Source organism: Stomoxys calcitrans, chromosome 1 (genome assembly GCF_963082655.1).
Source record: "Stomoxys calcitrans chromosome 1, idStoCalc2.1, whole genome shotgun sequence".
In the NCBI taxonomy this organism is placed as follows: domain Eukaryota; kingdom Metazoa; phylum Arthropoda; class Insecta; order Diptera; family Muscidae; genus Stomoxys; species Stomoxys calcitrans.
Window position 1 is genome coordinate 184,474,006 of NC_081552.1, and position 22,560 is coordinate 184,496,565.

The following is a 22,560-nucleotide window of genomic DNA, read 5'->3' on the forward strand; positions in this document are numbered from 1 at the left end:
CAATTTATTTTGAATCTCAACGACCCAAAGTACAAATTTGTTGTTGAAAGGCACTCTTTGCAAGCCAACATATAACAACAACAACAATATATCCAATAGCTAGACAAAAAACAATCCAACCAGCCAACACATGTGCTTTGCTTCGGATGGTGGTGTTTTTACTTTTTCTGTTCGGCTCGCGCTGCTTTGTCTCGTTCGTTTTAATGCAGCTCTCGGGTTTTTCTTTGTCACTCTTTCTACTATTACCTTAAAAATTTTAATAATTTTGGTGCCGCAGAGTATTGAACTCATGTTCTCATGAATTTGGCACGCATCCTCTAGCCTACCGACATCATCTTCTTTATGATGAAATAAATCAATAAGTGCTGCGGCACAGTATTAAGTGTCGCAATTAATTAAATTAAAAAATAGGTAAAAACCACTCTAAGAAATTTATTTCTAAATACGAAATTCATATTTTTTATGCCGAATTTTCTAAAATAAGTTAAATAAAAAAAAAAAAATTTTTTTGGCCGACCGGGGGACCTTTTGCTCTACATGGCAGTACATCTATTTTTACAACTACCTCAAATAAAGAATTTGTTGAAAGTCAACAAAATTTCAATAATTTTGTCTGTCAAGTCTCTTGTGGAGACTTACTTACGTACTTCAACGAATATTGTCTTCGATTCAATGCTAAAATTCGTTGCGCATTCAAAGTTTCACATACAATTTTGGTAGTTGGTAATTTCTAAGAGTTATTTTTTTCTGTGCAGAATCCATGTTTCCGTGGCCCAAGGAAATAAATTTGTCCAAGCGCTTCGGTCTCAATTGTTAACACCTAGATTCAAGATGTCTTCTACGTGAGGTCTACAATAACTCGTCTTGTTTCGGGGATATTCGACTTTTAATTTGCAATTATGCAATTTGCAATTATGGTTCGAATCTCATTTGCATGCATCATTTGGATTCGTGACAAAATACAGAACGACTTTGTGGCAAAAAGTGTACACATCTGATTATTCAGCTAAAAGCTATACAGTTAGGTCAAAAAGGTATTTTCATTGATTAGTTTTTATTAAAGCACGTAAAAGAGTGCTAAGTTCGGCCGGGCCGAATCTCGTTTGCCCTTCACCATGGATCGCATTTGTCAAGTTCTTTAAAGTAGTTTTCAAATATATATGAGCTATATGACCAATGAAGTTCTCATTGGTCATGTGGCGGCTACGGACACTGTGTTATCCTTGATACAATATTCGATGTTCTAGGCAGTGTGGATTACTATTCCTGATAGAACCGATTGGAATACAATATCCCTGGTAACAGAAGTTACATAGACTTCTATACGGATGGTTCCAAACTAAATGGCCAGGTGGGCTTTGGGGTGTACTCTCAAGATCTAGAACTGGTCATATCGAAAAGGTTACCAGACCACTGCAGTGTGTATCAAGCGGAGATCCTTGCAATTAAGGAAGTGGTGGAATGGCTAAGATTAAATGCCATTATGCCGATTGGCATAAATATCTTATCAGACAGCCAGGCAGCCATTAAATGACTATAGAACGTATTTCTGAACACAAAAACCGCCCTCGACTATCGCAGGTTTCTCAACGAGATGGTTGAACAGTTCAAAATTCACCTGTTCTGGATGCCGAGCCACAGAGATATCCCATCGAACTGTAAAGCGGACGAGCTTGCGAGACTAGGAACTACCCTACACATTCCAGGGATACTGGAATCTGTGGGTATGCCTCTAGCGATATATAAGCTTAGTTTTCAGGACCAGGCCCGAATGATAGATGATCACAAAGAGGGGGCTATGAGCATTCCAAAACTATGTGGCCTAATCTAGCCTTCAATTTCTACTGCTTTGCTGTCATTGGCTAGAACAGACGTCTCAGTCATTGTGTCTGTCATGACAGATCACTGTCTAGTCGGAAAACATGTGAACATTCGCAAGTTATTGGGCTTTTTAAGGCGACGGTAGGAACTAGAAGGCATCTTCCTTCTTCTGTTCCTGTGGTATCACAATGGACGAAAACGTCCAAGTGAGTCTGATGACAGACTGCCACTTAAACCTAACCTATTTGAAGTTATTGACCGATATGGATCGTTCTTGTCATGCCGTACAAGTCATAGAAAAATATAACTTCGAAAATTTCAGGCAAATTGAATAATAATTGCGCCCTCTAGAAGCTCAGAAAATCAAATTGGGAGATCGGTTTATATGGCAGCTATATCAAAATCTGGACCGATTTTGCCCATTTACAATCTCAACCTCAGACCTACAGCAATAAGAAGTATTTATGCAAAATTTCAAGCGCCTAGCTTTACTCCTTCGAAAGTAAGCGTCCTTTCGACAGACAGACGGACGGACATGGCTAAATTGATTTAAAATGTCATGACGATCAAGAATATATATACTTTGTGGGGTCTTAGACAAATATTTCGAGGTGTTACAAACCGAATGACGAAATTAGTATACCTCCAGGGTATAAAAAACTTGCTTAAATACCTTAATTTTTATGCTTATCACCGCAGAATGGGTATATATTCATTTTGTCATTCCGTTTGCAACACATCAAAATATACATTTCCGACCCTATAAAGTATATATACGCTTGATCGTCGTAAAAATCTAAGACGATCTAGCCATGCCCATCTGTCTGTCTATTGAAATCACGCTACAGGTTTTAAACATGAAGATAATTAGCTTGAACTTGGCACCGGCTGTTTTTTTTCATAGGCAGGTTAAGTTCGAAGATGGGTTATATCAGACTATATCTTGATATAGCCCTCATATAGAACGATCTACCGATTTAAGGTTTTAGGTCCATTAAAGCCACATTTATTATCCGATTTCTCTGAAATTTGGCACAATGTTTTGCGTTAGGCATACTGAGTGTGGTCAATATCGGGCTATATTTGGATATAACTGCCATATAGACTTATCTCCAGATTGAGGGTCTTGGTCCCCGATTTCGCAGAAATTTGGCACAAGGATCTATGTTAGGCTTTGCGACATCCTTTCTCTATATGGTTCAGATCGGTCAATATATGGATATAGCGGTCATATATACCGATCTCCCGATCTAAGTCATGAGCCCATAAAAAGTGCATATAATACCCGATTCCACAGAAACTTTGCACGTGCTCAATATGGCCTCCATCGGTCCATATTTCGACATAGCTGCCAAATAGACAGATCTCCCGATCTAAGTTCTTGAGCCCATAAAAAGCACATTCATTATCCGATTTCGCTGAAATTTTGCATTGTGACCTATGTTAGGTTTTTCGACTTCCGTGTTTTATATGGTTCAGAACGGTCTATATTTGGATATAGCTGCCATATAGATTGATCTCTCGAATTAGGATCTTGGGCCCATAAAAGGTGAAATTACCACCCGATTTCGCTGGAATTGGCACAAAACCTATGTTCGACATCCGTGCCCTATATGGTTCAGAGCAGTCTATATTTCCGGTCCATATTGACGAATGTTCTGTTTTAACAATTTGAACAGTGAAATGTATTTATTAGATTATTATACGTCTTTACCGAGTGCTATATTTACTTCAAAATAGACAATTTTCGGGCAGTACGATATTTATTTATTTTTAGTTTATTTTAAGGACACTTTTATCTGCAAAATTCAAAAAGACTTATGAAGATATCTCTACTCGTTTATTTCTTACAATTTTGTCAATTTGAATTTTCGTTTCCAGAAAATTGCAAATTTTCCTTTGGAAATTTTGGAAATCGGACCACAAATGAAGATTTGGTAGCCCGAAGAATTTTTCGAAATGCCGAGGTAACCCACTTTAGGGACGTCAGGACCACCAAGGGACTCTCGCTAAAACCTCAGCTTTAACCATTTCAGTTTTAAAAGAGATATCTCTACCCGTTCTCACACGGCATATTTTTTACTAGTTTTTTTTTTCGATTTTCTCCCACTGTGTGTCGGTACATACACTCCTCATATAGGCATCAATCCTAGCTCTGCAGGAGTTGAGGAGGCTTCATCTACCGGATCGTAATTGAGCCAGAACTTCTCGAATTTGCTGGGGGAGGTCAATTTCTTCAGGTGCCATTAGTGGCAGTCGTTCTCCAAGGACCCCATTCACCCGGTAGCTATTCACCGCATCTGTTTCCGTGTCTGCATGAATGTTGTCTAGACCCGCTTGATCTATAGGTTCCCTCTTGTAGCGCTAAACCTCTCGCTCTAGGTCATGTAGATCCACCTTAAGGCTTCTGAACGGGGGTGCCTATCCATAAGATGATGATTTCGATGGTCCCTGCGACAACAGCCCAAAAGGTATTGCTTTGACAGCATATAGTTATGTCTTCGATGCGATGCCACGATCGTATAATTACCCCCATATCATAAGTGCAGGAGGTATCGCCTTGCCTAGGAGAACTGCATATTTCACTCTACGGGGTTTCGACTTCTTATCTCTAAATTCCATAAACGACTGGCGACTACACAGATAATTCGTGACCCAGTGTTTCATGGCTGGCTTGAGGGCCGTGATGGCGATGTCGCCAAAAGTGACTGAGGTCCTATCATCCCTTCTTCTGGTCTTTTTATCCCTTCTTCTTCTGCTTCAAGTGTTCCAGCCATATATTCCCCTAATATTCGTTGACTACGCTGTTAATTTCCAGATGCAGATCGCTAATTTTGGGATAAGTGGGGTTTGTGCAACGAATCCCATCACGCTCGCCTGCGAGTACCACTGCCTGCGTACGGAAATTGGACCGCACTTGGGGTATTCGACCGACTTTTATAAAGGGAGCAGCTGTGTCCAAGATGTCCCGGAATTTCCTCTTAATAGCTAGCACATTTGAAATGGGTTCAAGGTCACTAAAACGTCGATTGGTGTACTCTCTGAAGACGATCCAATCGGCCTTCTGATTGATAAACGCCCGGCGCTCAGAGATTATGAAATCGGGTGCTCGGTCGATGGTGAGAATTATATGGAGGTGATTTAATCCCTAAGGAATGACGGCTTGCCAGCATACATCAGTAAGGAGATCAGGGCAATCCTATGGCAGCCGGTTGTACGTACCGGATTGCCCCGATGGAGTCTTTCATTGGCAAGGGCTGCCATCGCAGTGTACAACACACTGCGGTGGCAACTTTGATCAGGGGATGCAAAGGAAATGTCTGGTGAGCTACTGCACCTCTTCGTAATCGTAGTGGGAACGTCCTTATTCACCGTGCAGAACGTGGAGCCTTCAATCTGCTCTGCTAATGCCCCGCTTGTCGTTACCTAGGGGATGTTTGCCATGAAACGTGATGCGCCTCACTGACACCGACTGATCGATGATAAAAGAGGTTCTGGTAAACCGATCAGAGGCGTTCTCTTCAATCCCGGCTCGGACCAGAAGTGTACAGAAAAGGCACTCTGCTTTGTGGGGGCAGCCCCTGTCCGATTAAGGGTTCCATCGGGTCAATCCGATATACAGAACCAGCTGCCATGGAAGAGGCACATCCCATTCACTTCTCCACATGCTTTTGGTCCGTGCCGGGATTTCCATGTGTTGTTGTTGTATCCACATGTCTATATGTGGAGGTGGCGATTCTCGTCTAGCTTATGTAGGAGAGCAAGCTCGTTCCGGTCCAAAGGATCGATTGCGGCGGCAATATAATGGCGCCAAGAACTCTCCTTGTGCCGCCCGGCCTCTCACTGAGACTCCGCTCCATACCGCTGATTGTCTGCGAATGCAATTGCAGCTACTCCGTATGGAGCATTCCACTATCCACAACCTGTGGAAGCTCGCAGCTAAGCTTATCGTGATAACAATGAACTCCACACAGAATGGAGCTCAAAGTTCCAGCCTGTGTGGTGCTCATAGTTATACTGTGCCAGGTGTTTTCTCCAGCTCATGTACGCTGGAGGCAAAACAAAAACATTTCTGTCTCGCTTGCATCGTCATGTTGGCCGTGTCCTGAAATATATCGAAAGGTCTAACAAAAATTGGTATCAAATTTGGGGTCGATTGTATGGGGCCGCCTAAAGACCAAAAACACTCAAAAGGAATATATAGACCAATAATAATAATAAGGGACACAAATTTAAATGAATTTATCTCGGAACTTGACTTCATGAGCCGCTGGAGGGCGAAATTAGTATCCAATTTGGGTGAATTATTACATGAAGTGTTTTGGTTTGACCATCAAAAAAAGTGCCAAGTATGGCTCAAATCGGTTATTGACCTGATATAGCTCCTATTGGATTGCCCAAAAAGTAATTGCGGATTTTTTAAAAGAAAGTAAATGCATTTTTAATAAAACTTAGAATAACCTTTAATCAAATATACTTTTTTTACACTTTTTTTCTAAAGCAAGCTAAGATAACTGACAGAAGAAAGAATGCAATTACAGAGTCACAAGCTGTGAAAAAAATTGTCAACGCCGACTATATGAAAAATCCGTAATTACTTTTTGGGCAAACGCCGACTATATGAAAAATTCGTAATTACTTTTTGGGCAACCCAAACCGATTTCGGATCTTTCGGACTTTGTGAGCGTCTCGAGGGCGCAATTATTATTCGATTTGGCAAAAATTTTGAATGAGGTGTTTTGTTTTTGCTTCCAAACACTACGCCATGTATGGTCTAAATAGGTTCATAATCTGATATTGCTCCCATATGAACCGATTTCGGGTCTTGACTTCTTGAGCCACTAGAAGGCCCAATTATTTTCCGATTCGACTGAAATTTTTCATGAAGTGTTTTGTTCTAACTTCTTACAAGTGTATAAAGTATGGTTCAAATCGGTTCATAACCTGATATAGCTCACATATAATTCGATCTCGCATCTTGACTTCGTGAGGCGCTAGAGGGCTTAATTATTATTCGATTTGGCTGACATTTTGCACAATGAATTCCACTTTGGTCTCCAACAGACAAGTATGGCCCCAATCTTGGTATAGCTGAAATAGAATAGCAATTATTATCCATTGTTTTTCTATAAAGAGATACCGGCCAAAGAACTAGACAAATGCGATCCATGGTGCAGTGTATATAAGATTCGGTCCGGCCGAACTTTGCACGCTTTTACTTGTTTTTTTTTTTTTGTATTTGTTGCAAATGGGAATAAAAGAGACTTTGTTTTTGTTTTGTATTACAGGAAGGACCACATTCCACCCTACCTGAAGATGAATTTTTCGATGCTGTTGAAACAGGATTGGATAAAATCGAAGAGGACATGCAATTGCGAGTCAAATTGAAATTGCAATCTCAACAGTCCCAAATCTCAACTAATTCAATAATTCCCGCACAGTCAGAAAATGGTGAGGATGGTGGAGATGATGAAAAGTTTGGCACAGGCGCTTTAGCAAAATCTCATGGTCTATGGAGCGAGGTTGGTTAATAATCTCAAAAATAACCGGAAATTATACAACACATTCATTTTCCGCTTTTCATTTTCACAGATTGATCGAGTGTGCCTGGAACAGCTGCATCATGCCCGACAGGGAGTGGGCCAAGATGGCAATGGCTGGCAAATATTTGCCGATGAGGGCGAAATCAAAATGTACAAACGTGAAGAGGAGGTGAACGGAATGGTGGTGGATCCCTTAAAAGCCTATCATTCTGTGAAAGGGGTGACGGCTAGAGAAATGTGTCACTATTTCTTTATGCCAGAATTCCGCAATGAATGGGAAAGTAAGTCTACAACATAAAATAAGTTGTTCGTTAAAAATAAATAAATATTATTGTATTGGTTACTTTCAGCTACTCTGGAGGACTGCACAATTTTAGAGAAAATCTCCCCAGACACATTTCTATTCCTGCAGACACACAAGCGTGTTTGGCCCGCCAGTCAACGCGATGCGCTTTTCTGGTCGCATATGCGTAAAATAACCGATGGTCTAGATGAGGGTGCCGCCGATACCTGGATCGTTTGCAATAACTCCACAGATTATTCTAAGCAAGAGGTGATTTTTGTTATGAAGTTATTATTTTCCATTGAAGTTATAAATCGGTATGCTTTACTTTACAGTCAAAGAATGGCAAATGTGTGCGAATATTTTTAACTGTAATCATGGCTTGTCAAACGCATTTACCTTCGGGAAAAACAAAAACAGATGCGTTATCGCGGGATGATTTAACTTGTAAAGTCACTTATTGTTCTGTGGGTAAGTTCAATAAAAATCAATAAATAATATGATTTGCTCTGGGAATAATCATGATCTAAAAATTGATTGATAAAAAGTGATTAGAGTTTAAAATATGGAAGAGTTAAGACAACAATGGAAGAGAGGCCACTCTATGGTTGATTATTTCATAAGTTGCGTTGATTATTCCATAAGTTACTTGAAAAAGATACGAATCAAGTGACTGTGATGTCTCGAATGAACCATAGCTCTTTCAATCAGCGCTAGATTAGTTTATGCTTAAGCGAAAATATTTTACTAGCCATTTCGCCTCTTATAATTGAAAAGGCTTACTTAAATAGTAGAAATTATCAAAACATGCCAATAGATTAGGTTAAGAGTGACAGTTCCTTATAGACTCACTTAGACAATTTTAGTCCATTGTGATACCACAGTAACGACAGACCAAAGCCTCTGGTGGGATTCGAACCCACGACCCCCGCACTGGCGATCCTAACACGCTACCATCCAAAACATCATTTTGTGGATAGATGTCCACCGCCCAAAAGCCTTAAGGTAGATCTACATGATCTAGAGCGCGAGGTTCAGCGCTACAACAGAGAACCTCTAGATCAAGCGGCATATGAAGCAGGTCTTGACAATATTCATGCAGACACGGTAGCAGATGCGGTAAATGGCTACCGGGTGAATGTAGTCCTTGGAGAACGACCGCCTCCCATTGCACCTGAAGAAATTGACCTCCCCCGGCAAATCAGAGTAGTTCTGGTCCAATTACGTTCCGGCAGATGCAGCGGCCTCAACTCATATAGAGCAAGGATTGATGCCGACGTACAACATCATTTTGTGGATAGATGTCCACCGCCCAGAAGTCTTAAGGTAGATCTATAGGATATAGAGCGTGAGGTTCAGCGCTACAACAGAAAATCTCTAGATCAAGCGGCATATGAAGCAGGTCTAGACAATATTCATGCAGACACGGTAGCAAACGCGGTAAATGGCTACCGGGTGAATGTAGTCCTTGGAGAACGACCGCCTCCCATTGCACCTGAAGAAATTGACCTCCCCCGTCAAACCAGAGTAGTACCTGTCCAATTACGTTCCGGCAGATGCAGCGGCCTCAACTCCTATAAAGCAAGGATTGATGCCGACGTACAAGATGTATGTCCCGATTGTAACCAGGGACCGCACGATACATGTCACCTGTTTAACTGCCCAGCCAGACCCAGATCCCTGTGGACGCACCCTAAGTTAGTCGCAGAGTTCCTGGATCTTGACACTCAATAGAATCAAGCAGACGAAAGATGGAACACAACAAACTGCTACAACAACAACAACAACCATCTCGGCTGCCGGGGCGCCTTAACACGGCTAATACTGCATTTCACCTGGAGCCTTTCGTTTGTTGGCGCATAATCTCTCGTTCTATAACATGAAGATCGAACCTAACGTCTCGAGTGGGTGGTTGCCTCATAATTGGGGTTCCACTTTGGGTGGAAGCTCCGATCTGTCTGGTGTTCATTGTTATCACGAAAAGCTTAGCTGCGAGCTACCGGGCGCGTCTACAATTTGCGTATAGTGGAATGCTCCATACGGAGTAACTGCAATTGCAGTCTTGTGTAGTGTGGTGTGTGGTGTCCATCATTATCACGGAAAGCTACCGGGCGCATCCACAGGTTTCGGTGAATAGTGAAAAGATTCGTTTATATGCGGAGTAGCTGCAAATGCAGCCGGGGGACAGTCAGCAATTTCGAGAGGAGAGTCTCAGTGAGGGGTCAGATGGCACTGGATCTTAATTAAATACTTAGTGCCAATTATACTCGAAATGGCAAGGCGAGTTTTTGGTCACTTCAAATAACCAACAATGGCCAACATAAGTGTCTGTTCCCAGGTTAGAGGCGGCTGGAGGAAAACGGATAACTATAAGAACCACTCTGAGACACAAAAAAATAGTTAAAACGGAACTTCCTAACGTTGACGACCCACGCAAACGAAAAAAAGGACCATGATTTACGGATCTGCACCTGGAATGTCCGCGCTCTTTATAGAGCAAGTGCAGTATGCGCGCTGGCGTATGTATTGGAGAAGTACAAGGCAGATATTACCGCCTTACAGGAAGTGCAATGGACCGGGATCCTCAAAAAACGCATGGTACGACCAAGAGTAACGAGATGCTACGAGTTGCCAACCTGCCGTGACTTCAATCAGCCCAGGCCATGTGATAGGACGGTCCTCGGGACACTGGACCTATCAAAGGCATTCCACATCGTCACCCATGCCAAACGTTTTGAGGACATCGCCAACAGGTCCCTTCAGCCAGGCCCGAAACGCTGGGTCGCGAATTTTCTGTGTGGTCGCCAGTCATTTGTGGAATTTTAGGGATAAGAAGTCGAAGCACCGTAGAGTGAAACAGGGAGTTCCCCAAGGCGTGGTGATATCTCCGGCACTGTTTAACCTCTACCTATCCCTCATCTAGTGGATAGGTATCTACCGCCCAGAAGCCTTAAGATAGATCTACATAATCTAGAGCGTGAGGTTTAGCGCTACAAGAGAGAACCTCTAGATCAAGCGGGTCTAGATAACACTCATGCAGACACGGTAGCAGATGCGGTAAATAGCTACCGGATGAATTTATCCCTTGGAGAACGACCGCCTCCAGTTGCATGTGAAGAAATCAACCTCCTCCGACAAAGCTGAGTAGTTCTGGCACAATTACGTTCTGGCAGATGCAGCCGCCTTAATTTCTACAGAGCAAGGGTTGATGTCAACGTGCAAGATGTTTGTCCCGATTGTGACCTGTTTTACTGCCCAGCCAGACCCACTCGTCTCAGACCCAGATCCCTCTGGACGCACCCCTTCTTAGTCGCAGAGTTCCTGGATATGGATACTCAACAGAATCAAGCCGACGAAAGATAAAACACAACACACTGCTAGAACAACAACAAAAATGCCCTCCAGGCGGGCATGAAACGTTGGATAACGTACTATCTGCGTGGCCGCCAGTGGTTTTTCGAATATGGACATTAGAAGTCAATCAAAAGTAGAGGTAAACAGCCAGTTCCCCAAGGCGCGGTGATATCTCCGGCACTGTTAAACCTCTATCTCTCCTGTATTTCACACACTGCGGACGGCATTGGGATCGTATCATATGCGCACAATTGTATGATCATGGCTTCGGACCCTGGTGACATCACATTTGATTTTTGGTAACATCTGTGTGAGGTTAAACCACAAACTTTCTGATCTTGCCGTTTATTTCGCTGCAAGAAATTTGAAGATATCCGACACCAACTCTTCAGTCAAACTGTTCACTCCATCGACAGCGAAATAGAATAACGTGGTTGACATCATACATGGTGTCACATTTGACTAAAAATGTATGGCTGCTGCATCGGGGCAATGTCCACTAAGGAGTTAGAAAGTGCTAAGAGTTCGTTCGAGGCTACCACCGTGCGATGCAGATTAATCTTTATCACTTTGAGCTTCCTCGCTTGAGTACTGGTCTATGATATCGAGCCCTGTTCTAAAATGTCGAAAACCTCGAATGGCTATGTGTCGTCCTACGACACGATTTTACCTGATTGAAATTTTTTCTAAAATATAAGGTTGTTACCAGGGTACGGAGTCGACCGGAGTCGAATTTTTAAGGCCGGAGTCGGACTTCGGTTCGGAGTTGAGTAAGCTTGCCCCGACTCCGAACAGCTGTGCGAGTGCTAGACTCCGCAGCCCTGGTTGTAACTTGTAAAGATATCTGGCTACTTTGCAGCTTACGAAAGCCATGATGATTTTTGACAATTGGGAACATCTACAACTTGATTTGGGAATGCTAGCCTCTCAAGAAAGAAAATTGGTCTGCACGATTAACTTTAGTTGCATTTTTGTATGGCTTCAGTAGCAAGACCAATGTGTCAATTTAAAAGACATCCGCAACACGAATGCCGAATTTTTATTATTTTATTATGGTCCAAACCTGCGAGGCCCAACAGCCACGAGTGAGTACAATGTAGATGCAACGCCCCCACATGTAGCACATGATTACCAATTTGACGACTCGTATTTTGGACGTGTTCACTTTCTTGGTTGGCAGAGGAGCACTACCTAAAGCTTCTTCCGAAAATGCAACTTCACGCCGAGCTTTCACTCTACCCGCGATTTGGGTGCAAACCACGGCCACCACGTTACTCCCTACTGGGGCCTCACCATTGTCAGTCTGGATCCGAAGTTCCAGGGGCTCCTGACACCCGTGGTAGCAGATTAAAGTCTCAGTTCGGACATCGTAGCCTCAAAAGACTACTACCAGTCGGATGATACCATAGCGCAGACGTTAGCATGTCCGCATATGACGCTGAAGGCCTGGGTTCGAATCCTGACGAGACCATCAGAAAAAATTTTCCCCTCCTAATGCTGGTAACATTTGTGAGGTACTATGCCATGTAAAAACATCTCTCCAAAAAGGTGTCGCACTGCGGCACGCCGTTCAGACTCGGCTGGAAAAAGGCGGCCCTTTATCATTGAGCTTAAATTTGAATCTAACTGAGCTCATTGATATGTGAGAAGTTTGCCCTTGTTCCTTAGTGAAATCTGCATGGGCAATATTTGTATTTGCAGTTGAACCCCAAACAGTTTCGGACTGGTTACCTAGGAAAAAAAAATCGCTCTAAGCCGACCTATAGCCACCATACAACAGTATGTACAAAAACAACATACACCAGGACGATATACACAAACAGGACACCGCCACACATACCAGCTCCAACATGGGACTCTACAATAAACGCGGCCATCCTCACGGATGACCGATCACAACCCCTAAGGCAACGGGAAACAACGAGGAACAAACGGCGCAGTATCAACATGGGCACGGCAGGTGCCAGCCCATATCATGCGCAGCACAAAATCAATCGATCGCGCCAGTACAGCAACACCTCGTTATGGATAACTAGCGTATATTCACGCCTCCACTATGTAGCGTCCGTCTCCTAATAAATACTTTCCGGGATAATGTGGCCAAATTTGCAACAGCCGTCTCGTCTTCAATGGCCCTACTGAAATCTCATACTGCCTCGCTAATCCCCATCGCGCCTAAATCTCTAATATCTGCATTGTACATTCAGTCAGCTCATGCCTCCACTCCTCAGGTCTTCCATAGTTGTTGTTTTTGTTGTAGCCACATTTACATGTGGAGGTGGCGATCCTCGTCAAGCTCTTATAGGTGAGCAAGCTCGTTCCGGTCTATACGGTTATTTAAAGGTGCCAATAACTCGCCTTGTCGTATCGAACATAATAGACACTCAGTATTTAAGCAAGATCCGGTGCCACCCGCCCTCTCACTGCGACTGTCCACTCGATACCGTTGATTGTCAGCCATTGCAGTTGCGGCTACTCGGCATGGAGCATTCCACTATCCGCAATCTGTGGACGCGCTCGGTAGAGTCCCAACTAAGCTTCTAATGATAACGAAGAATACCACATAGATTGAAGCTCAAACTTCCAGCCTGTGTGATGCTCATAGTTATTCCGTGCCCGGGACTCCCACAGTTGCACAAATCAGTCACGAACAAGTTCCTTTGATGCAAAAATGGATTAAAGGAGCCATGTTCCGTCAATATGAAACCCAGACTTAGGCCAAAGCTAAAGTCCGGGAACGTCGTGTCACGAATAAATTCGTAATTCACCCGACCATTGTCACTGTTCGTCCATCTAGTTATCCACCTTCCCAAAGAAGCGCCTTGAGCCGCCTAACATCCCCATCTGCCAGCTCAGAAGCAGTGAGTCAATCCTCACGCACTAATGGAATTTCCTTTTTCACACAATGCAGAACAGCCATGTAACTCACGAATAAATCAAGCGGGGCGCGCCAAGCAATACCTGTAGTGGATCTGTCGAAACAGTTCCCACACACAGGTAAGCAAACCAGCATTGCCTCTCTCTGACAAGAGAAGATCTTCTTTCGTCAAACGACAGTCGCATCGATTCCGTGCCATGTAGGCACTCCATAAGTTGCGAAAGCAACAAATAGACCACCATATTTTTACCGAACAGCGCGACGACTAAGACGCCAATCACTTCTCAGAACACGCATAACCATTCCGGCTAATCCAGTCATCTTCTCCTTCATCCAATCCAAATGAATCAGCAAATCCATTCTCTCTGAAACAGTTACTTCCAGATATTTCATGAGCGCTAAGTTTCTAATGCTAGCTCCGCCAGATCGAATCGTGAGTGGACGATACCGCGACAAGATGCCCTTGAGGAACATTGTGACGGTTTTGTCCTCCAGCGAACCGCGCGACGACTAAGACCCCAATCACTTGTTAGAACACGCCTAACCATTCCGGCTAATCCAGTCATCTTCTCCTTCACCCGATCCAAATGGAATAAGAATTCCATTCTCTCTGAAACAGTCACTCCCAGTTATTTCACGAGCGCTACATTTCTAAAGCTAGCCCCGTTTCCGCGACAAGATGTCCCTCAGCAACATTGTGACTGTTTTATCCTCCAGCGCAAGTCTGGAATCTCCTTCGACCAGGATGAGGTCATTCAGACATCGACAACAATAAAAGTGTTCATAGTCAAATCGACGTGCATCCAAATGTTGTACCATCACGGCTCTGCGTAGTGGATTATTCATCTGGGATCAGAGATGCGATAAAAGGGCCTCATACCGGCTTTATCACTTTTTTGTGACGGTAAATTGACGGTTGAACAACCAGGCGCATCATTTTGGATCAATCAAAAATTCTTCTTTAACACATAATTACCCTTATTCCCGTTGTCGAAGGCGAAAATCGACAACAGTCGTAGTCGAAGGCGAATTTCACATTTCGTGGTATTCTGCAACTTACTCGCCTTCGACAGTTTGATAATAGAAACATACTGTGGCAAATAAAAAAAAATAGGAAAGTAGGTTCCGTACTCTCCCGACAAAAAGGCGCAATGTAGTTTAGAATGCAATTAACTTATATACCTATCGTTTTCGCCAAATTTGACAGTCGAATTCGACTTATGTGATACCAAAAATGTAAACGACTTTTCGTCTTCGACAATAATACCATTTTGAAAAAATTTCGACATTCGGCTACGCCATCGCCAACCGGAATAAGGGAGAATATATTTGTTTAAGCCAGTACAGGTGGGTTTATTTTTGCCTATTTGAATTGTGGGAAGGCACAAGAGATGTCATCGGCTTTTATTGGGCCATTTGCTTGTTTGTCTATTGTGGATTCACGTGATCCTTAAAAAATGTTTGTTTTACTCTTTACAGTTAATCCCGGTGGTTGGGCTCCTGCTTCAGCTTTACGCGCTATATATAAGCGCGAATATCCAAAGTTCCTTAAACGCTTCACCAGTTACGTGATAGATCAGCGTAAAGATAAACCCATTATGTTCTGATATTTGCCATTTTCATTAAAATATTTATTATAATTTTTGTTCATACAATTTCAAACTTTGTGCATACCTCTTCTTATTTAAATTTTATACACTTTTTTTAATTTGTTAAAAAAGAAAATCAAAAAAATACAAATCTTTATATTTCTAAAAGAAAACAAAAAAAATCCGAGAATGGCTAAAGAAAATTAGTTCTTGTTATAGTTTTTTAAAAACATTTTCTTATACTTAAAAATTGTTAAAGTTCCAAATGTTCTACTTGTATAAAATACACTCAGTGCGTTTCTAAATTTACTTCTATTTGTTTCCAAATGTGGTTCAGTTTTTGAAATTCAAGTGCTGTTGAACACAAAAATAAAAATAATACTTTAATTAAATAATCATGTTTACTCTCGTTCATGTATGTAGCTAGTAAATTACAAATTACTACAGTTTGAGAAAAAAAAACCTGTTAAGCCCATTCGAAACTTAATGCCTTTTAAGAAAAACAAAGTGTAATAAGAACATAATAGATTATTCCATATTTATAAATTCTGGGATATGTGAATATCCAACATAGCCCAGTTCCAAACTAAACAGAAATATGTATAAATTAAAAAAAAAAACATGTAAAGATTTCTTCTTCCCAAAGAAAGTGAAAACCTTATAAAAATTCATTTTACACTTAATTTAAGTTTTGAGAATTTCTTTATTGAACTTTCAGCTGAATATTGTTAGGTTGTTTTTTTTAACTTTTTACACAGTACACACAGAGCAGACAACTGGAAACAATTTTTGAATTGCTATATTTTGCTTTTCGATCAAATGTACATGTATTTTTTTATATATATTTATTAAATTTGTTAAATGTTTTCAAAAGCGTTAGTTATCATATTTTCTTGTTTTAATCATACCAACAGAAATAATGTTCACTATTAACAGCAGTATCCATAACTATTCATAATGGAGTTTTGCACTGAATAATGCTAAAGGTAATAAAAATAGAACTTAACGTTTACTTTTAAGCGGATACTAACTTTAAGAATCGTCCACATGCGATTTTTTTTTGTACACAAAAGAAAATATCTGAAGACGATCCTACCAGATAACCAAATGTCAAATTTATATTTGAGAAAGCTTACTTACTATAGCTGAGTATTCTGTTCAGCTTTTCAAGCGGAATGCTGTCAAACTCCATATAAAATCAGTCAGGAAAGGCAAAAGTCGGGCGGAGCCGACTATATAATACCCTACTCCTACCCTACAATTACAAATTTGGGCAATATATAAATATATATGTATATGAGAGCTATATCTAAATCTAACCGACTTTCAAACAGATCGTTTGAACTTTGTTGTTACTACGGCCATATAAGTGCAAATCTGGCGAATAATATGTATGGTTGCTACACCCAAATTTGAACCGATTTTGCAGGTATGTTAAGATCAGTTAAAAAAATTGTAGCTACTACGGTCATTTAAGTGCAACCCGGGCGATACATATATATGGGAGCTATATCTAATCGGAACCGATTTTGATGAAATTTCGTAGATATGTTAAAATCAGTAACAAAACAGTCCATGCCAAATTTTGAGCAGATCGGTGGAAAATTGAAGATACTCCAGACATTTAATGCTAATCGGGCGATACATATATATGGGAGCTATATCTAAATCTGAACCGATTTTGATGAAATTTTGCAGATACGTTAAGATCAGATACAAAACAGTCCATGGACTCATGGACAGACAGACGGACATGACTAAATCGAATTAAAAAGTGATTCTGAGTCGATTGGTATACATATCAATGGGTCTAGCTGTTCCCCTTCTTAGCATTGCAAACAAATACACAAACTTATATATAAAAACTTTGACTAAAACCAGGCGGAAAAGTAATACTCTGCTTTTCTTTTCTTTATTTATTTGCGAAAACTTAAATTAAATAGAGAAAAAAAAGTGCAGATAAAAAACGTGTTTTGGTATCGAAACAAAAACATTCAATTGCTGTCAAATTTCCCCGACTATTACGAAAGCAGAATAGAATACCAACCCTATTACCAAAGGCCACGATCTCCAGCACCCTGTTTCAATTTCTGACACCTAGTTCCGAGATATCTTTCTCCATTTGATTTTCCTTTGGAATTGTGGTCATTCGCTTCAATTGCTGTGTTTTATTTACCAGTCTAGCGGATTCGCTAGACTGGTAAATAAACAACAGCTGTGTTTCATTTTAGTTATATATAGTGCAGTGCAATGAAATTTGTATGAAAATTACATATCTTCAGGGCAAAGAAGTTCTGGATAAATAACCAGTGCAGGCTTATATAGAACATCTGTTGTCAGAATTGCCATCATATGTTTTTCAAAAATAAGTGTGGCCACTTGCAGAAATACCTAAATTCAGAATGGCCAAACAAAATTACAAAAAATCTATCACATAAAAATGATTTTATTGTTGACATTTGGAATTTTATAACTTTGTCTTCTTGGTTTGGCTCGAGGTCATCGAACACATGGTATTTTACTCCATATGGCCTAAAACCCATGCAAACAATTTTTTGCACCTAACAATATTTGTAGCCTCCACAGCGAATTTATTAAATGCCGATGTGGAAACTATATTTGCCTAAAATGGATATTTTGGGGATTTTTGTACAAAAAATTCCTGCAGAATTTATTTTTGGTTTTTTAACGATACTTTTGTCTGCTCAAATGGCATATTTTTTACTAGATTTTATTCGATGTTGTTCCACAGTGCGCCGCGCTTTTCTGCACCCTTTTCCAATTGCAGACACTTGGTTTCAAGATGCCTTTCTCCACTTAATTTTCCATCGGAATTTTGGTCTTCCGCTACAATGTTTACTAAAAGACTGCACAAGCCAAATTGAATTAAAGCTTGAGAGCTGTCACAATATTCCATTGTACTGTTAAGTTATGCTATAAATATTGATAAACAAGGGCAGAACTCTGGCATCCGTTATCGAGCGAGTATTTATTCGAAGATCAATTCCGTTCCGTAAATACTAACTGGATGATGGTTTACGAAGGATATTTTGTCAAAAAGTTATCGATTTCGGTGAAGAAAAAAATCGATCAGCCGAGTATATTTTGCCTTCACAAAGGTAAACAAAGCAAATGGTGTTTGTTAAAACAAGTTATTACTAGTAACAAATAAATAAAAAGATGCTTTAAATAATATGCCATTGTTTTTTAACAATATGTTACTGTTTTTGCGCAATAAATTGTTTTATGTGAAAGAGGGCTAAAAAAATATGTGGTGGAATGCTGTCAAACTCCATATATAAAAAATGTCGGCGAAACGCCGGAGGAAAATAGGTGAAAAAGTAGAACTCTGTTTATGGTGAGGAAAATGGCAAAAAGAAATGTTAATGGCAAAGCTTGACATCATTGCCGGCATCATTTTTGTTTTATTGGTTTCAATGGTTCGTTTTTTCTTTTTGTTATTTTATTTACTTGTGAAAAAAAATAATAAAGCCATAAGCGCAGATAAAAAACATAACTCTCAAATTCTGCTCGCGGAACAATTAAAGATTTCCGCGACTATTCCGAAAGCAGAATAGAATACCAACCCTTACGTCGCACAGTGTTGCCCCGGTGGTCAAAAATCGAAAATAAAAATTGTTATGAAATTTCTGATTTTTCACAAAATCCTTCAAATAAAAAGATTTAAAAAAAAATGTGTTCAATGTGTTTTTACCCAAATATTAAAATTTTTGTCTATGTAAGCAAAATGGATTTTTTTTAATTGGGGTACCAAAATAGAATAAAATCTTAAACATAGAGGACAGGACCGACTTGCCCCGCTCTAATTCTTTTTCAATGTTCTTCAGTGAAGTACCATGAATCAAAAATGCTAAATTTTAGATGCACGAACTTGCGTCAATTCAATATTTTTGGTAATTTTTCAAAAAATGATTTTTTGGCCCCTTTTTGGAAACAGGATTAAAAAATCATTCAAATTGGGATTCTAGCATATGAAAATATCCCCAAAAAAAGGTCCGCTGAATACACCAAATCAGTATCAGTAACACAGAAAACACAAATCAGGGATAAAGTCGTAAGGGATAAAGTAAATCCCTTCGATTGGCTTTAGAACTCAAATCAATAGATAAGTTAATGGGAGCTATATCAGTTTAGGTTAGATTGAAAAGAGGGTGTATATATTAATCCGCCCCATGCCACTATGGACATACACCTAAGCCAGGTGTATGTGCCCTCTACAAACTATAAAGTAACCTCTAAAAAGAAAAATCTAAGTTACAAAATCCTTAATTGTTTTCAATACCACTCCCCTAAGTTGGTTCCTATCTGGAATTGTGTCCCCACCTAAGTGCCGGTGTCTTTGATCCGCGAAAACCGGGCAATGACAAAGGAAATGCTCCAACTTCTTATCATCTTACCCGCATGCCCTACACATGCTATCACTTGCCGCACCGATTTAACATAAGTGAGCTCGTAGTCCTATGTTTCCCGTTATGATACCAATAGCTATACTGACCTCCTTCTTGCTTCCTTTCAATAATTGTCTCGTCTTCTCACGATCTGGAACCCCCCATAGGATTTTCGCCGTCCTACCGACCGTTTCGTTGTTCCACAATGTTGCATGCGCATTCGTCGCCCACTCCCTTTGCTTCGACTGCGTCGACACGAAAGGCTTCGGGTTAACTAAGTTTATTGACGGCAGTCCTCTGGCCTTCACCGCCTAATTGTCTGCCCTTTCATTTCCTCTTACTTCGTTATGGCCCGGCACCCAACCGATGCGGATTTTGCCATCCTCAGCCTTCTCTGAGGATTAATCTCCTCTTACACTGCAAGACTGTTCGTGACCTTTCCGTCCTGGTTGTTATTGCCCTTATAGCAATTTTACTGTTGGTAAAGATGTTAACACTCGATGGCCTCAACACCACACCACCTCACGCATTCCGTGATCGCCCGGATCTCTGCCTGCAGGACCGTATTATGGTCAGACAGTCTAAAACAGATCTCAGTTCCTGGGTTCGCAATGTAAACCCCCAGGTCCACTCTGTCCTCTAGCTTTGATCCATCCGTGTAACATGATCTTTCAGATGGCACTACTAGGGTTCCGTCAATCCAAGATTGACTGTGCCGATGGCAGCAGTGCCTCGCACTCGACTTCAAGGTTTATCTCAAGTATCCGATAGGAAACCTTTTCTCTTCCTTTCGGGTTTCCTATCGTCGCCTCGATCATAGCGCGATGGTATGTGCTGCTCCTACCGCCTTAAGTCTCATAGCCGCAGTGGCTGTCTCACACTTAATCTTTATGTCAATGGCTCGGATATCTAGAATAGTCTCCAGTGCCCTAGTGGGCGTGGTCCTCATTGCAACGCCTATGCCAAGACAACATGTTCTCTGAACTTGTTGTATGGTCCTTATGTTGCACTTCTTCTTCATAGCAATCCACCAAACTACTGAGGCGTAAGTAGTGTTGGTCTAATCACGCTCCTGTAGAGTCAGTGGACTATCCTCGGATTCAGGCTCCATTTCGAGCCTACGGCCCGTCTACATAGTGCCCAACATCTGTGAGCCTTCTTAGTACGCTCCTGAATGTGACACTTCCAATTCAGTTACCTGTCCGAGATCACACCTATATATTTGACCTTGTCAGATATCGAAATCGTCTTATTGAGGAAACGTGGTGCGTTTAATTGTCCCACCTTCGTCATGCTCATAAACAGGCATATTTCAGTATTCTCTGGGTTAACATTGAGACTCCTGGGTCTAGCCCAGCCATATGCAAAAGCCTTTCGGCCCTTCTGCATAGCTCGTTCGGATCCTTACCCATTAGAAGAATTAAAACATCGTCTGCGTATCAGACGGGTTTAAATCCCTCCTCAGTCAGCATCCGTAATAGGTCATTTATTGTGGTCACCTGTAGGACAGGCGATAAAATGCCCCCCTGTGGCACTTTCTCCCTTATATTTATGCCATGGGACACACAATTTATCCACCTGTTCCTTAGCATATGGCTTATCCAGTCTCTAATGGCCGGGTCCACCCGGTACTGGTCTAAGGACTGGATTAGTGTGTCGGTCCGCACATTGTTAGAAGCCCCCTTGATGTCAATTCATACCGCCAGTGTGTACGTTTTGGCATCGAAGGAGTCTTCTATTTTATGCACAACCTCGTGCAGAGCAGTCTCCACCAACCTTCCCTTGACATAGGTATGCTGTTGGTATTTGAGCAGTTCGCTGGATGTCCTACTCTTTATCATGGTGTCCACAATACGTTCCATGGTTTTGAGTAGAAAGGACGTAAGACTTATGGGTCTGTGGTCCTTTGGTGTCGCATTTACGGGAATATCAAAACATAAATAAAAAAATTGTACTCAGATGTTCGCATGACCTCACCTTATAAGTGCAACCTGCATTTTGGAGAAGAAAATTTACAACTCCATCCCCTTCCTCGCTCGCTCCCTTTCTTATTAAAACTTTGGGGTTCTAATTGCCTGAGTGTAAGTTTACGCTGGATACTGCTGTCAAGAGTATTTTCGTCAAATAGAAACATGTGCAAATTTTTAATGGAATAATTAAAAGAGTACTCAGTTGTAGATATTTTTTTTCTCACTATGCATCTACTTTTATCATCTGAGGAATAAAAACAAATTTAAATAAAAAAATATATTTAAAATAATTTCATGATTGCATTCAATGGCAAATAATTAAAATTTATAATGGTTTGTAACAAAAAGCTTAAATAAAAAACTATTTACATATAATGTTAACACATTTGCACAAACCCACACATGCTTATTCACACACACAGCAACATACACACCCACACTATTTGTTTAACTTTACAAATATTATCTATATAAATATATATATTTTATATGTATACAAGTTTTGAAGTAAATCTTCGTTTTAATTATAAATATATTTATATACAAAGAATGTAAAAAAAAAACAAATTAAAAAAATCTATTTATGTACACATATGTATGTCAAACAAAGTGCTATATTTTCAACCAAGTTGTTAAACGCATAATTGGACATTTCCAAACGAGGAATGAATTGGAAAAGTGGTAAAAAATTGTTTCAAACAATTTAATACATC

General features: G+C 40.7%; 1 protein-coding gene across 2 annotated transcripts in view; it reads left to right on the forward strand.

Annotated features, from left to right (window-relative positions):
- Positions 1 to 22,294, forward strand: part of LOC106089609 (ceramide transfer protein) — a 97,145-nt gene extending 74,851 nt beyond the window's left edge. For both annotated transcript variants that reach the window (XM_013255508.2, XM_013255509.2), the window contains 5 exons: positions 7,110 to 7,343; positions 7,414 to 7,645; positions 7,715 to 7,917; positions 7,983 to 8,118; positions 15,359 to 22,294. In XM_013255508.2, the coding sequence (XP_013110962.2) occupies positions 7,110 to 7,343; positions 7,414 to 7,645; positions 7,715 to 7,917; positions 7,983 to 8,118; positions 15,359 to 15,486 (933 nt within the window). In that variant the 3' untranslated portion in view covers positions 15,487 to 22,294. The remainder of the gene's footprint in view (positions 1 to 7,109; positions 7,344 to 7,413; positions 7,646 to 7,714; positions 7,918 to 7,982; positions 8,119 to 15,358) is intronic.
- The last annotated feature ends 266 nt before the right edge of the window (positions 22,295 to 22,560 follow it).